Source organism: Anabas testudineus, chromosome 21, assembly GCF_900324465.2.
Source record: "Anabas testudineus chromosome 21, fAnaTes1.2, whole genome shotgun sequence".
Taxonomy (NCBI): Eukaryota; Metazoa; Chordata; class Actinopteri; order Anabantiformes; family Anabantidae; genus Anabas; species Anabas testudineus.
This window is the reverse complement of record NC_046629.1, coordinates 23,476,801-23,492,560: the sequence shown is the minus strand read 5'-3', so window position 1 is coordinate 23,492,560 and position 15,760 is coordinate 23,476,801. Positions and strand designations below refer to the sequence as shown.

Below are 15,760 nucleotides of genomic sequence, written 5' to 3'. Positions count from 1 at the left end.
AGCTGATATCAGCTTCCGCACAGACTTGCCGCTCTCATCACTTCCCATATGTGTTTAACTGCAGCCTGTATACCAAACAATGCCGAATAGATGCCTTTGGAGCTTTGGGACTACCAAAGTCAGGCAGTAGACGCAGTGCTTGTTAGCCTGTGGACTGAAGAGGCTCACTGCTGCAGAAAGTGGCTCCCAGCTTGGGGCTCAAATGAACTACAGTAACAATAGTTAAAGCTACCACTTTATATCCAGGTTTTGGGAAGGGTCTCTATATGCATGGTTTATATGTTTTCCCAGTTTTAAATGTTTACTGCACCCTGCTTTTCTGTTTTAAGTTGATAGTTGCTGATGTTTGCTGAATGATGATATTGATATGTCATAATTTACTATTTACTACAAACTATTTAAAATATATTTTTAAATAAATTCTAATAAATTCTAATAATAAATTCTTCCTCACTCTCACTCCATTGTCTCCTTCATGCTGCTGGTTAATGATTTCCACGTCCTCCTCTCTTTTTCACCTCCTCTTCCTGCCATGTGATAAATGGATGTTTTGTGTATTCCCCACCTTTTTTTCTGCCACACTCTTACCCCCTCTTCACAAAATCACACCTGATTTTTTTGTGGTTTAACATTTTTATTTCAACATCCATCCATCTTCTTCCGCTTATCCGGGGCTAGATCGCTGGGGCAACAGCCTAAGCAGAGATATGCCCAGACTTCCCTGTTCGAGACACCTCCTCCAGCTCTTCTGGCAGAATACCGTGGCGTTCACAAGCCAGCTGAAAGACATTGTCCCTTTGACATGTCCTGGGTCTTCCCTGGGGCCTCCTGCTGGTGGGACATGTCCAGAGCACTTCCCCTGGGAGGCGTCCTAGAGGCACGTGAACAAATGCCCAAGCTGCCTCAGCTGGCTCCTCTCAATGTGGAAGATCAGCGACGCTACTACGAGCTCTGCCGGTGACCGAGCTCCTCAGCATATCTCCCAGGGGGGCATCCAGCCACCTTGCGAAAAAAAAAAACTCATTTTGGGTGCTTGAAAACATGACCCTATCTTTTCTTTCATGACCCAGGACTTATGACCATAGGTGAGAGTTGGAACGCAGATTCTTCACCTGTACATTGGCCACATTGCTGCTGTCGATGCACTAATCAGTCTTTCAGTCTCACACTCATGAACAAGACCCTAAGATACTTAAACTCATCCACTTGAGGTAGGATCTCAACTCCAACCTGACACTTTGCACTCTGCTGCAATTCACCCCTGTACACGCTAAAAGTCCTGGCCTGAAGAAGCCAACAACATCTGTATCCCGTCTGATAATACTAAAGGCGTAGAGCATGGTCCACTTGAACTTAATGTCCGCAACCCCAACCTCCCTCAGGATCTGGTGGAAGCTCTCTTGGAGGTGGAAGACATAATGTTCTGCCAGACGTTCCAAAAAGACTGAAATCTCTCAGTAGAATGACGGAGTTCCCAGTCTGAGCACTTTTAAGTACCCCTACCAGAGACCCCAAGAAAGCCAGCTACTCTGCATAGCTATTTGGCACCTAGGCATAAACAACCTATATAAGAGACCTATATCCCACCCAAAGGCGCAGGGAAGTAACTCTCTCATTCACCTAGGAAAATTGCTGGGTGAATGAGAGAGTGCAATTCAACTTGGAGTTGAGCTGGGGGAGCTATAAGCAAGCCCACCCTAGCCTGCTGCCTCACACCGTGGCCAATTTCAGAGAGGATGAGGGTCCAACCTCTCTTGAGGAGTTGTGTTTCAGAGCTCAAGCTGTGCGTGGATGCAAGGTCGACTATCTCTAGCCGGTACCGCTCAACCTCCAGCACAAATCAGGCTCTTTATCCTCAAGTTCTTGTCCAGGGAATGGGTTGTCGAGGCACCCTCCCATGACTGCAACCCAATCTACATTGTACCAGCCCCTTATGCTACTTCCTGTGGCTGGTGGGCCTACAGGAACACGGGCCCACGTTGCTCCTTCACAGGACCCTACCAGTGGCTTTTTTCTTCGTTGCACGTATTCCACTGGGGTAAAAATGGCTTGCTTTAAGTGATGGACAAGATCATAAGCAAGTGATTCTGGGATAAAAATCTTGCTTTTCAGAACGTTGGGCTATTTAGCTTACAGCCAAGCTGCAATTCTGCAGGGCTTGAACCTGTACCTTCTTGAACTAAAGAGTTAATGGCAAATCTGAACTCTGGAATATATTGATCCCATTTTCCTTGATTGTTATCCAAATAAGCAGCCATCACACATTTCAAAGCACTGGGAACGACAGCCCATTGTTGAGAGTTCATAAAATACACAAACTGGGACCCTTTGTTAGATAGGATGTAATCAGGTACGACCTATCTTGTAATCTCTTTCCTCAAGAATTGGGCAGTTGCTTGTGCTGTAGCATTTCTCATGGGAGAGAAGCAGGTTACTTGTTATCTGCTTTCACACTTTGACAAACAACACATTGCTTGATGAACTGTTTAACGTCTGTCCACCATCCAGGCCAATATACTACTTTATAAAGTCTTTTATATGTTTTAAAGATACCAGCATGCCCACTCAATGAGTTTTCATAATAGCTCGAGAGATTTGGGGGGATCATACTGTGGGAAATGTAGAGCATATAGTGGAACTGGCTTGTTTCTTGCGATACACTTTATCTTCCAAGATAACAGATTCCTTTATTTGTGTTGTTCTGCCCAGACTTTCCCTATGGATATAGGAATATTGTCATCTGTTTGTTTTGAGTACGTGCAACAGTTGACACTAGAGGATATTCTGGAAAGAGCATCCGGAGCACTGTCAAATTTTCCATTTCGGTGTTCTATGATGAAGTCAAATTGTAATGCGCCGTAATGTGCATGTCATCAGATGGCTTTTGGTTTTTGTTGATAACAAGACCCATTTTAAGGAAGATCCGTAATAACTGTGAAGAGCTTTGGTTCAAGATAGTGTTGCCATTTCTCTAGCACCCAAATGACTGCAAGGCACTCGTTTTTTGTTACAGTCCCTCTTAGCTCGGTTTAGGGTTCTACTTGCACAGGCAAGAACCTTTTCAGTCCTATTACTCTTTTGAGTGAAATGTATGGTATCAACCAACAAGTCCTAGGAACTTGTTGGCACTGTATAGGTCTGAATTTCTTTAACTTTTTCAAGGTCTGTACTGATCCTCTTTTCAGAGATAATGTTATGTAATGGTAAAAATCTCATTTATTGTAAGCAGAACTTTAGGTTGACAGATTGGCTTCGCAGAATCTATTCATGACAATCCACAGCTGCTCAAAGTGCTGAGTCACAGATAAGGAGTAGACAATTATGTCATCCAGATAGACTAGACAAAAATGTTCCCCTCAGGCCACCCAAGACCTTCTCCAATAACATTTGAAAGGTGGATAGCACATTTTTTAACCCAAAGGGCATGTGAGTGATGAAAGCAGTCTATTGGATCAGCAGGATCCATTGGCACTTTCCAGTATCATCTATTCAAATGCATTTTTGAGAACAGGCTGGCTCCAGCCAGAGATTTTTATTAGTATTTGGAAGATCACTTAAGCATCAGTTTCAGTAACAGCATTAACTTTTTGAAAATTCACCAAAAATCTGTGCCCTTCAACTTTTTTGGTGGAAGCACCACAGGAGATGTCCGTCCTGGGCAGGTTCAATGACTTCAGCAGAAAGCATCTCATTTATTTGCTCATTCACAATAACTTGCTTAGAAGGAGACATTTGGTAAGGCTTTTGTTTGATTGGTATGCAGTTAATTGTGTAGATTTAGTGCTGACTAACTGCTGACTTGTAGAGAGCTGTGGGTTTGAAAAAAACAAGAAAATGTTGTAATTGCTTTTCTCGCCATCTTGTAGCTACAACATCAATGTAGTCTTTCATGTCCATCCACATTGGCTCCAGAGAAAGGTGGAGGTGGAAATATTCATAGTTGGTTTGCTTTTTGCCTTTTAAATATGTGTTTTTGTCTCATGGCAGACATTTTGTGGAAGGTGGGCACTACCAGATTGGAATGGATTGGATGAAAATAACAGAGGGATTGGATTTAAAGCTAAATTCTTTGTCAGTCACATTAATTATCATTCCAACATTAGAAATTAAGTTGAGACCAAGAACGACACAATAGACTAGTAGACGAGTGTTTGGTCCACTGCTACAAGGAGAGTGGATAGTTTTCGTTGAAGATCTACATTGATCCAGCTGGACCATTGACCAGATACAATGGAACTTCTTTTCATGTATAGAGATCGTCCTTGGATTAAAAAACTTAAGCACTTTATAATCAAGCTCCATCTTATCTTAAAGACTTCATAGTTCCATATCTTCCCAGCAGAACTCTCTCTTATCAGACTGCAGGTCTACTTGTGCTTCCTAGAGTGTCTGCTTCTATTGGAGGTTTCTTCCTTTTCCTCTCAACTGTCGCCTAGTCCTTGCTCAAGTGTGGTTGTTGGATTTTCTATACACCACTGTATACAGTTATATTTTATAAGGTTGAAAAACCCTAAACTGTAAACTGCCTTGACTTCTTTTGTGATTTGGCCTTATACAAATAAAATAGAATTTTAGTTTTTTTCCTAGTTGGTGACCCAAGCGCACTAACTCTCCACGTTATCAACTCAATCTCGAAGCTTGCAAGCAAGAAAAGGCTTGATGTTTTTCAGAATAATTTTAAGATTTCTAGTCTCTGTGAGAGACAGATCCCATCTTTTGCGTAATGTTCAATGGGAGAAAGTAAAATCTCTAATAATTAAGACTCCAGGTCATTTCATGCTTCTGCTAGCATCATGATACATTTGATTTGGCAGGGTTTTGCTGATTTGCCATAAAACTATGGAAACACAATTAAAGTGAATAAAACTGACAGTAGGATGAATAAAAGCACTTCTTGATTTCATAGTTATCGGCTTCCTTTGGCCTACCACTCACTCTTTCGGGAAAATAACATTTAAACCTCCCTACACTACAGTACACACTGTGTGTGTGGATGTTCTCAGCTACATCAGTTTACTATTAAAATGTCTTTAAACACCCCTTACAGGAAACACTGCTCAGTTGTTCTAGATTATAATAACACATAATTACATAAATTGTGTTGACATTTTCTGGCCAAAGTTCAAGTCATCATGTTCATTAATTTGTTTTTTCCTTTTTCACTCATGATCCGATGTTGAACACTGTGAATCAAAAAATATCACACAAAAGATAGTGCTGTTGTACTGAATGTCAGCACACCTGTGATACAGTCGTAGGAACGAGGTCACAGGCCCAGAGGCGAGGACGCCACAGTCGTGATGATATTCAGCAACCTTGAGAGTGATATTGCTTTTATACAAGTTTTCCAGATGCCAATTATTGGTTGACAGCGACAATAGATTATGATTTTTTTGTTTATTTGTATTCTCCAACACAAATAGTTCCACATAGTGCCAGGACTTGAATGTTGCTAAGCAGCAACACAAACAATGAGCATATTCCTGAACGCTACCTTTCTTTACATGTTGCAGTCCTTTGAGAGATGCTTCGGTGGCATGTGTGAATCGTCATTTCGTGCTCTCGGTGGATGGTCCACAGGAACTTTACAGTGAACTCCTAGTCTGTTTAGGCTATAAATCATCATGTTCTGTGTGTGTTTATATAAAGTATCTTCCCTATGCCCACTCACAACAATGATCTTCCTTGAATCTCACATCACACGGCTTCTGTAACACAATGGCTCTAAGGCTGTGGTTGGTGTCATGCGTGGTTGACCTATTCTCTTTGATGTCATATATTTAAGTACACCAGGAGGACGGCACAGACGTACCCTGTCTTTTGTCCAATCAGACAATCAGACTTGCATATAATTGGCATCCATTATGTGTTAGACCTTGTAAGACGGAGTACAGCACATTTTGAATATGCCTGTCATGTGGCTTGAAGCCTGCGAGCCCTATTCCACCCTTTTTCTCATACATCTTGTTGGCTTTTCCTGTTCAGGGGTATATCTTGCCGAAGAGGCTAACACAGAGCTGCCCATTGTTCATGCTTACAGCAAGGCACATGCACACAATACTGTATACTCACGCAAACACACACTGTCGCTGGTCAAGCCCAAGTCAAAAAAACTAAAGCCACTAGAAGTGGAGTGGCTCTGTCCCAGGCAGAGAGGTGGAGGGTTAGTGAAGGAGGGAACCACACCCATCAATGGAACCTAATGGTAGGCTTGGGAATGAAAAGGAACTCCCATAGGAAGAATTAAGTCATTTCTATTTACAGGCTGTCTTATTTAGAACCGAAGCAGGCTCCTTTAGAGCGAACTGTGAAATATAGCAGCTGGTAAATCGTGTAAAGCAAACAGAAAAAAAAATCTACTACAAGTCACAAGATTATTTTGTAAGTCTGGTTTCTTTGGAGATAATTGTTGGATGGCTGAGTGCGTTTTGTGTGTATTTATCCACATTAAACAGTTTGAGGGGAGGCTGTCCCCGTGTTGTTTCACTTCACTGTCACTGACAAGTTGTGCAGGAATCAGTGCTCCTGTGTGTGTGTGTGTGTGTGTGTGTGTGTGTGTGTGTGTGTGTGTGTGTGATAACTAATTGAATAATGATTGAAGTCTTTGTTCTGTCTAACAAATGTCCTGTCAGTAATCTGTGCTAACATTTTGACAGAGGAACTTTGCAGTTTGAGATTTTTGTTTATTTAGTTGTTGACATTTTCTTCCATTTTCCCCCTGAACTGGAAATTGCCAGGAAGAGCAATTCACATGGCCAAACACATCCTGAGAAATCTGTTATATCTTAGTAAAAGCCTAAATACATTGCTCCAGTCCAGACTTCATTATTTTCTTTCTGCCCCCGGTCTTTGACTTTGTATTTTAACAGTGAAAACTGCTGGACCCTGTTTGCATCTTAATGCACAGACAATGTCACAAATGTGCTTGATCCAATGTGCTCTCTTAGTCAGCACCTTCTGCTGCTGGCTTGACTGAAATTTTTACACTTCCACACACTGACACATGGGAGTTGGTCAGTGCACCCCTATGTTGCCCACAGCTGTCACTGTTAAAAAGACAAAGTACATTTCATCCATTGAGGGACTTGACTTTCCTATATGGTCAGCACAGAGCAGCATGACATACTGTATGATATGTACAGTATAAGATACTTTATATGTGTTCATGTACGATACTATGCTTACAATCTGATAAGAAAGCATCCTCATACACATCCATGCTTACATAGTGAAATATAATATCTATCTCATAGCAGTGCTGCTCTCTGCTGGTCAAGTCACAGTAAAGCAAAAACATTGCCAGATATCCATAGCGGAGAAAGACGGTACATGGTGATCCAGATTTTACCTCCCATGATGCATTATTCACAGACACACAGTCAATCACAATACCATCACATGCCAGTGTAATTAAATTATGCATTAATTAAAACCGTGTCCCTGTTTGTTTGTGTGTGTATATCTATGTGTTTGTGTGAGAACGTATGTGTGAGAAAAAAAAAGCTAGGTCAGAGGAAGGGATGGCATTTAATGGCTTATCGGGATCCTGGCTAGTGTGTGTGTGTGTGTGGGTGTGTGGGTGTGTGTGTGTGGACAGTGGTTACGAAGCCATTGGCCTAATTTTTGCCTTAAAACCAGGGAGTCGAGGTTTATTGTCACGCACCCCTTTTCTCCAGTGCAGTTGACTGACTTTTTGACTCTCTTTCGTAATCCCTGTCTTTCATAATCAAGCAGCCTGAATTGTTGTCCGCCTCGGTCTCAAGCAGCTCTTTACTTTCAGTTTTTTTTTTCTTCTTCTTTTTTTATCCACTGTCAAGTTTATCAAAGCTCCTGGGTCGTTTTTTCCATCCACCTGCTGCCTCCCACTTTAGTCTTCAAAGAGCCGGCAGGCGGTCTGCACCCATTAAGACCCTAATATGACTTCAACGCACACAAACACACACACACACACACACACACACACTACCTCTCAGCTTTAAAAGCTCTCAAAAGGCTCACCCCTCCTGTCTCTGCTAATCGCTCACACACAATCTCTCCCTCTCGCACTCTTGCCAAACTCTGTGCACAAGATGAGGTTCAGTGAGTGTTGCTTTAGGAACGTGACTTCCTCACAAGGCAATGAAACTTGCCTCCTGCTCGGATATTTTTCATCTGCCTTCATATTCAGGTATTCGGCCACCGTAGGACATGCTTCTGTCCACATGCTGTGTTTTAGTTGCTTCTCCACAGCGACTCGAGATTCCGCATGCAGCTGAATCAACTGGTAAAACTGTGGTGTTTTCCTCAAAATTTGATCCATGACAGGCAACACTTTGAGGTTTGTTTTTTATAGTCTTCTCCACATGTTTGCTCCTCTATAGTGCCTGCTTTAAAGTTTGTAAACTTGATGGCTTGTGGTTTGTAGTCTCCAGTACTTCATGAGGAAGACGCAGATGTAGAAAGCTTATAAAAGCTAATGAGCACACCGTATTTTGCTGTAGCTGAAGGTTCTCTGGATTGTTCTCCCCGTAAAACTTTGAACATTGTTTTAATGATGTTGCAGTGTCTGACCCCATTTTGGCACGTCACCCCATGCTGGTGGCTGCTTGTAATGCACTGTCACAATATATCACTGTGTGTTTCTCAATATTTTGATATGGTAGTTCAACACAGGTTGGGAAGTGAAATCTCCGAACTGTGATTTAATTGCAGCCCATCAACTACAGAAATACAAAATTCTGCATCGTGTCCCTGGAAACTGGCTTTTAAATTCACATGAACAGCTTCAGTTAGGCGTACAAAAAAAAAATGTTCCTACTCAATCTATTTTTAGAGCTTTGTGCTTTTTAGTTGAATGTGAGTCGATCTATGAAGGAACAGATGGGCTCACCACAGTAGCTTGCATTTCCTCCCTGCGAAACAGTTTAAGAGGTTGTTTTTGTCAATGACTGCTTCTCTGAGAAACAACTGGAAAGGCCACCGGGAGTTTAGTTGTAATTCGAGTGTGGAATGCCTTTAAATTCAGTCGGCATAACCACAGCCAATTCTCCCCTGTCCGCTGAGTATGTGTTGAAAATGCAGAGAGAGTGAGAGAACAGTTCATAACATGCGTCTCTGTGGGGCGCGCACCCACTCTGTCATGTTTGCACATTTTGCTCGGTCTCTATAAATGAAAATAATACGTTAAGTGGACTGACTACTTTCCCCTTCAGAAAACAGTCACCCAGCAGCGTTTGCGGTGAGACTTGGCTAGCCACAGGTTTTGTTTGGCTCATACTCAGAAGCATGAATGAGTTTGTTCTTTGATTTTCAGATCTTTGTCATATTGGCTTCTTCTTCTCGTATGCCTAATCTAATCTGCCGGCTCTCTTTCTCTTGTTTTGTCGCCACTTTTTTTCTCCATTGGACCCAAAAACCGGCTTTTTTTTATGACATTTTAGATGAAGCAGCGGGAGGGGACATGTAGACAAGTCGGGCTGAAGTGAAAACAGCATCGTTGACCTTAACCCTACAGGGTGGAGAGCCTACTTTTGGATCATGGTTTTATATGGAAACATTGTTTTTCCTGTCTCTTCACCCCATTCTCCTTTTCCTCATTTCATCCCACTTTGTTTCCATCTCTTTATTACCACATCTCTGGCCTGCTTTGTCTCATTTCTTTATCTTATGTTCTCATTCAACAATTGTTCCCCACACCCTTCATTTCCTTTACTGTTGTCAAACATTTCTCTCCGTGTGTTCGCTCTCTCTTCATCTCTTATTCCTTTACTATCATATCTATCCCCAGCTTCTCTATGTACCAGAAAAGCTTGTTTTCACACTCTCCTGTAGATTTAGTGTTATTTTTAGTTGGCCTTCTGTGGCAGTAATTTCAGCTACAGTACCTCTTGCATTTTGGAGGATTGGCAAATCTAAATCTGAATCTGATTTGCAATATTTATAAGGTACAATAAATGTTTTAAAAAATCAGCACTGCTACACGGCTAAAGGAAGTTATCTGTGTTACCTAAATATAGTAATAGACTTTGCACCACAATGTATTTCAGACTGAGACGACTTGAGTGATTGATAATTCAGGTTCCAGCCTTTTAGTCCTCTCGACACAAAGTATTTGTACATGCATGTCAGCAAGACTTGTAAATCAGTGTAATGATTATTAATCCTGGCTCTGTTGTTTAAAGGCACCTTAAGTTCAGTCGATGGAATCCAAATAAAAAGTGTTCAGTGTTTGCAAAGCCCGGAGTTCTTTAGCGGCTGACTGATTTGGCCTGTTAATAGCAACGGCAACCCTAAGTGGCCTATTAATAACTCTTTGGTTGCATTGTCTGTAAGTTTACAGTTGTCGTCCTGCTACAATGCATCATCCTAGGACTTAGGGGCTATGTGTAAAATTAGCTACCAGTTCTACATTAGTCATTCAGTGTGGATGTAGACAGCCGCTCATTTCCTGACCTCCTCTAATAATAATAATAATAATAATAATAATAATATCACCATAAACTAGTCTTAATCACCTAAGCTAGTGTTTCAACCCAAACCCAGTTTGCTGTCCTTTGACTGTTGTGACAATGGGTGAATGTAGTAGAACTTTAATTCAACTGGGTTTTTGTTGATGCTAAGGATTAAAGCTGCACACTTAACCTATCTGGCATATTTTTAGTAGAAATACACAGTAGTAGTAGTAGTAGTAGTAGTATTGCCAATGACTTGAACCAGACTCTCTGAACAGCCTGACAGTATTGTAATAGTATTCTCTTGTAAACGTTTCTGAGTGAGACTCTCCTTTCTAACCAATCAGAGAAGACCAATTATTTATGCTTGATGGATACGTTTGGAGCTTTTTTATTTAGGATAAGTGACTTGATTTCTACCACAAGCCTGATTCACAAAAAGCAGAAGCTTTAGTGAGGAGACTAGCATAAACTCTATAAACTAAACTATATATATAGCAATGATTTACAGTTATTGATAAAGACCTCGAAACGCTGCTGAACTGTACTGTACATGATAAGGCCATATGGTTCTTCAGTTATATAAACTATGGGAAGGTTTGCCTCATGTCTTATTACAAAATCTATATTTCCTGATCCAATTCAGTGTCAATGTATTTACATTACTTTGAGTTTTCTAGATGTGTATCAACAATCAACACAATCAGCTTGCGTGTCTTCTCCATATGTTTATTTAATCTTTGGAAGTTCATTGATCTGTGTACCTACTGGCTTTAGAAATGAGCTGCGAGAATTTCTGTGCTTGTCAAATATAATATTTACAGGGAAGCTTTGATAGAGCCCAGTGGTTTGAAAAGATCTGTTTTCCAGCTAAATTAATAGATTCGCTTAACTGGAAAAACCTGCATTCCATTACTTCAAACAATAGCTGTGATCGTCCAGAAACACCAGGTTTTGGAGCAGTTCATTCAGCATATGGCTGGGAAACACCAGATGATGTGGAACAACTCAGTGTGTGTGCTTTTCCTGCTTTTTGCATCTGCCTCTCGTTTGTTTTCACTGCATCCTTAAAACACTTTTACTCTCAGTAAACCTGATTTTGACTTTGTGGTTAGTAAAGATTTGTGCTATTAACTCACTTGGATCATTTTATCTTTCTCTTCGTTAGGTTTGAACGATCACAGACATCACAACTGGGCCAAAGGTGAGTGTTTTCTCTCGACTTTTTCCATTTCTGTTGTTCTGGTTCTTTCTTCTTCTTCTTTCTTAGGCCACAACAATTCTTTGCTTATTGTAGATGTTTTGTGTAGTGTTTGGCAACACAGCCGGCATAAGAATCATAAACTAATCCATAAGATAAACACCATCTTAAGGACCCGTGGGTCATTAATGGCTTAAAATCTGATGCTTGGAAGAAGTGCTGTAGTTCCATCGTCGGTGTAAGCTCAGCAGACGACCACAAGAGGGAGGCAGCGTATTTCATTTTGTTTTCAGTGTTGGCGAGCTTCTTATTTGGAGAAGGAATACACACAGAAGCACAAGAAATATAGATGTTGAATTTACAGTAAGAATGTGAACAATTGATTTTAACATTGCAAGCATGAAATAGTTTTTCATATTAGCAGGTTTGATTTTTATACATATATGTACAGTATATGTTCATATAAAGGTGTGTGTGTGAGTGTGTGTGTGTGTGTGTGTGTGAGAGAGAGAGAGAGAGAGAGAGAGAGAGGATTTGCAAATAGGATATATATATATTGTTTTACTGAAGTACGATCTTTACCACAGTCAGTTCCACCCAAACTTGTGATTGTGACCTAAAAAACCGTCAGAGGGAGTCGTGAGAAGATGAGTTGTTTTAGCTTGTTGGAGGTGTCATTTAGTTTTAGAGGGGATTAGACAGGTAGAAAGTTGAATTCTGCTCCCTGTGTTAATACACAGCCGTCTGAAAACATGGGTCTCTGTCTTCTGCTATAGTCCCCTCCCTCACTCTACTCCATCGCCTCCCCTCTCTGACTACTGATAGGGCAGACATGGAGTCAACAGAGGAGAGAGACGGCGAGAGGAGGAGGAAAGGGAGGGAGGGAGAGAGAGTTACAGGGGAAGGACCTAAGTAGAAACAAAGAAACGCTGCAGGTGTGTGGAGTTGGACATTCTGAAAATCATTAGCTTGACAGCACAAACTGGAGAAGTGTGAGAGCTCTGGATGTTACAGGAGAAATACAAGTAGACAAGGTGCATGTGTTGAGATCCCAACAGCTGAACTTTAATCTGGTCTAGGTTAGTTCAGAGCTGTTTGACGGCTGTTTAGTTTACTCCTTTAACGGCACAAGTGCTGCCAAAGACATGGCCCTTCTTACCAACGGCGCACAGAGTCTGGGCTCCTATTACTGCCTGATCCGACGCAGGTTCAAGAGAAGGCGCAAGAAACGCTCCGAACGCAAAGGTAACCCTCACAGCAGCACACAAAAACTGATGCTCAGCTGGCTTTTACACTCGGTAACAGCTGGAGAGCTGCGCACTCGCTACCTCTGCTTCACTTGTCTGTTAAGTTTGAAGTTGTAAGTAGCATCAGCAAGCTGATGTGAAATCTGTATTTGTTCTTGTGGACAAACACTGACGGTGTTTTACAGTTAAATATTGTTCTGCGTGATTTGGGGGTTTAGTAATGTTTATTCTAATTTGAATTGTGCGTGTGTGTGTGTGTGTGTATTGTATTGATTAAAAAATTTCTTTATATGAAAAAGAAAATTCTTTTCTTGCTCTTCTACTCAGTAGAAGTCAGAAATCATGACCAGTAATTGCTGATCAGAACTCAAAACTGTACAGTGATTAAATGTGATTTTGAAATGTTTAATATTCCTTTAATGTTTATGGTTTCTCTGTTTATATTTACATTTTGTTATAATAATTTACTATAGAAAGATAAGTGCTGAAATTCACTATAGTATAAGTACAATAGTATAAGTACAATAACGTAAACCTTTATTCATCCCACAATTTGCAAAATAAACTGCAGGTTTAAAATAAGGCATAATATTGTTTTACCAGAAATAAAAATATAAGCCTGATCCACTTCAAACTTTACAAACATGTGCTGTATAAGATAAACAAACCATGAAAATAGCATCAGAAAACTTTTTAACGAGACATTTTCAGCATTTCAGCCTTTATTGACGTAGATACTTCAGCATTCGCATGTAACCAAGGTCCTCGACTGGAGTCGAGCACAGACCGTTGCAACTGTTTTATGTATGTGCCTCATAAACTGTTTTACCACCAGGAAACCACTAACCTCTTGTGTTGCATGCATATGTTTGGGTTTTGGGTATTTTGAAGCTTGCCATTGAAGAGACTCTTTTTTTTTTTGTCAAAGCTCTACGGAAACTAAAGTGCCAGAACTTCTGGTAAAAAAAGGGTGAATATGAAGTTCTAGATAAACCCAGTCTGTTTTGAATAAACACAAATTATTTGAATTGGAATATTTATTTGAGTGAAGACTTATAATGAGATAATCTCCTCTTTGCGCCCTCTCGCTCTGAGTGAGACAGGTCCCTGTCTCTCTGTAATTGAAGTCAAGTGACGGGGCCCCACAGAGGCTCTAAGCTTTTCTCTCCTGAGTTTGCTGCTCTGCTCTGGGGATTAGTCTAACAGCAAAGGTAGTAATTACTTAGATGGCCACAGCTCACTGGCAGTATTAGCCATGTCTCAGCCACTTGCTTTGACACACGCCACCCTCCGAACTCCCCCCCACTATCCCGGTCGAGCCGAGTCCATTCATCCAAGTAAATCCACTACTGCTGATGCTGCATTTTAGCCCCCGATTTCCTGCCCTGCTCAGTCAGAGACTGACTGTGTCCATCAGCATTACACAGGTCTGTTTCCCGCCTTTTCACTCTCCCTTATCGCCATGGGAATGAAAGTGCCACTTTTTCAGCGTACTGAGAGAAGCGATGACTAAGCAGGACTTGGGGCCGGTGTTGCTCTGCGTGCTCTCTGAGTCAGCTTTAATGTCCCGCTCCGGAAACCTTCTGATAAGTTGCTTAATACTACAGCTTCTCCGAGTGTCCAGTAGGTTAGCAGTTAATGCTAATGCTAGCTGAGGTGACGAGGTCATGCGCTTACTTGAGACAATCCCCAGTTGAATAATGTGACACTGAGTCAAGGAAACCTCTTTGCTCGGGTCCCTGGATGGTGAGGGCAGAGCCAGTGCTGCACCACTGGACTGAACAGTCCATTAAGTGGAGGTTAGTGTCTTCCACAAGGACAGTCGATACAGGGCTGACCAAGGTCTCATGTTTGAGGAGCAGTGTCTCTAACCACTAATGTTCATAGCATTCATATTGATTTCAATTTAAAATCTCGGTTTGTTACTTCTAATTTCTTTTCCACTGTAAAACTGCAGTTTATATCAAATGAGCTTATTTGTTGGAGCTAAAGATGTGTGTGCATTCTGGATCATACTGAGAGCTGGTGCATCATTGTTCCTGTGACTTTACTATGGTTTTAGGCTACAGAGGCTACGGAACATGTCCAAGCGTGTATACGTAAACATGTAGGGATAATTTCACATACCACGAGGGTCCAGTCATTCTTTTCCCTTTAAGATGTAGTCAGGGTAAGAAAAACTCTTATTGATGATATCAATGTTGACTCTGTTCTCTTGGTAATCAATGACAGTGTAACACCACAAACCACAACATCCTCAGTTTGGTCCAGCTAAGGACTTTTCTTGCATATTGTAACCTCTTTATGTGTTTCCTGCAACTAATTAAGTAATATAATATATATATATAAAAAAGAATATTAAAAAAGGGTGTTGTAGAAATAAAAAAATCATTTCGTAGGAGTTAGAACATTGATATACACAGCAAGGGGCGCTCATGTTCCAGTCGACTGCCAGAAGAGAATAAGATGACTGAAGGAGCGACAGTCTTATTAAACATTTTAAATATTAAAATGCAGAAAACATGAAGGAAATATGGATTTTAGTTTCCATTAAATTGAAATGTGGGGCTGTACCTTCTCATCACGCCACACAGATCTGTTTTGCTCTCTTTATTCATGTCTGGAGTGGATATTTAATGCTTCATTTAAACCACAATTCATTTATTATGTCTGTTTCTGTTGCATTTTCTTCCATTTTGCTTTTATTGATACAGCATCTGACAACAGTTTTATACTCATGATAAGTGTTTTTCAAATTTCTTTCCTTTTGATTTAGCTTCTTTCTTAATTAAAACATTTTAATTTGTGAATTAAAGCCTACTTTGGACGACACTAAAAAACTGTTTCATTTCAGTTTAATTCACAATAGAAGGTCTTGTTCT

The 15,760-nt window shown here is 40.8% G+C and overlaps 1 protein-coding gene across 3 annotated transcripts in view; it reads left to right on the top strand.

Annotated features, from left to right (window-relative positions):
• The window catches only part of adarb1b (adenosine deaminase RNA specific B1b), a 109,973-nt gene that overhangs the window by 60,389 nt on the left and 33,824 nt on the right, over positions 1–15,760 (top strand). For 2 of the 3 annotated variants that reach the window (XM_026376287.1, XM_026376286.1), the window contains exon 1: positions 12,556–12,876. In XM_026376287.1, the coding sequence (XP_026232072.1) occupies positions 12,777–12,876 (100 nt within the window). In that variant the 5' untranslated portion in view covers positions 12,556–12,776. Of the gene's footprint in view, positions 1–11,598; positions 11,635–12,555; positions 12,877–15,760 lie in introns of those variants that run through there. The other variant, XM_026376288.1, reaches the window with a different exon arrangement.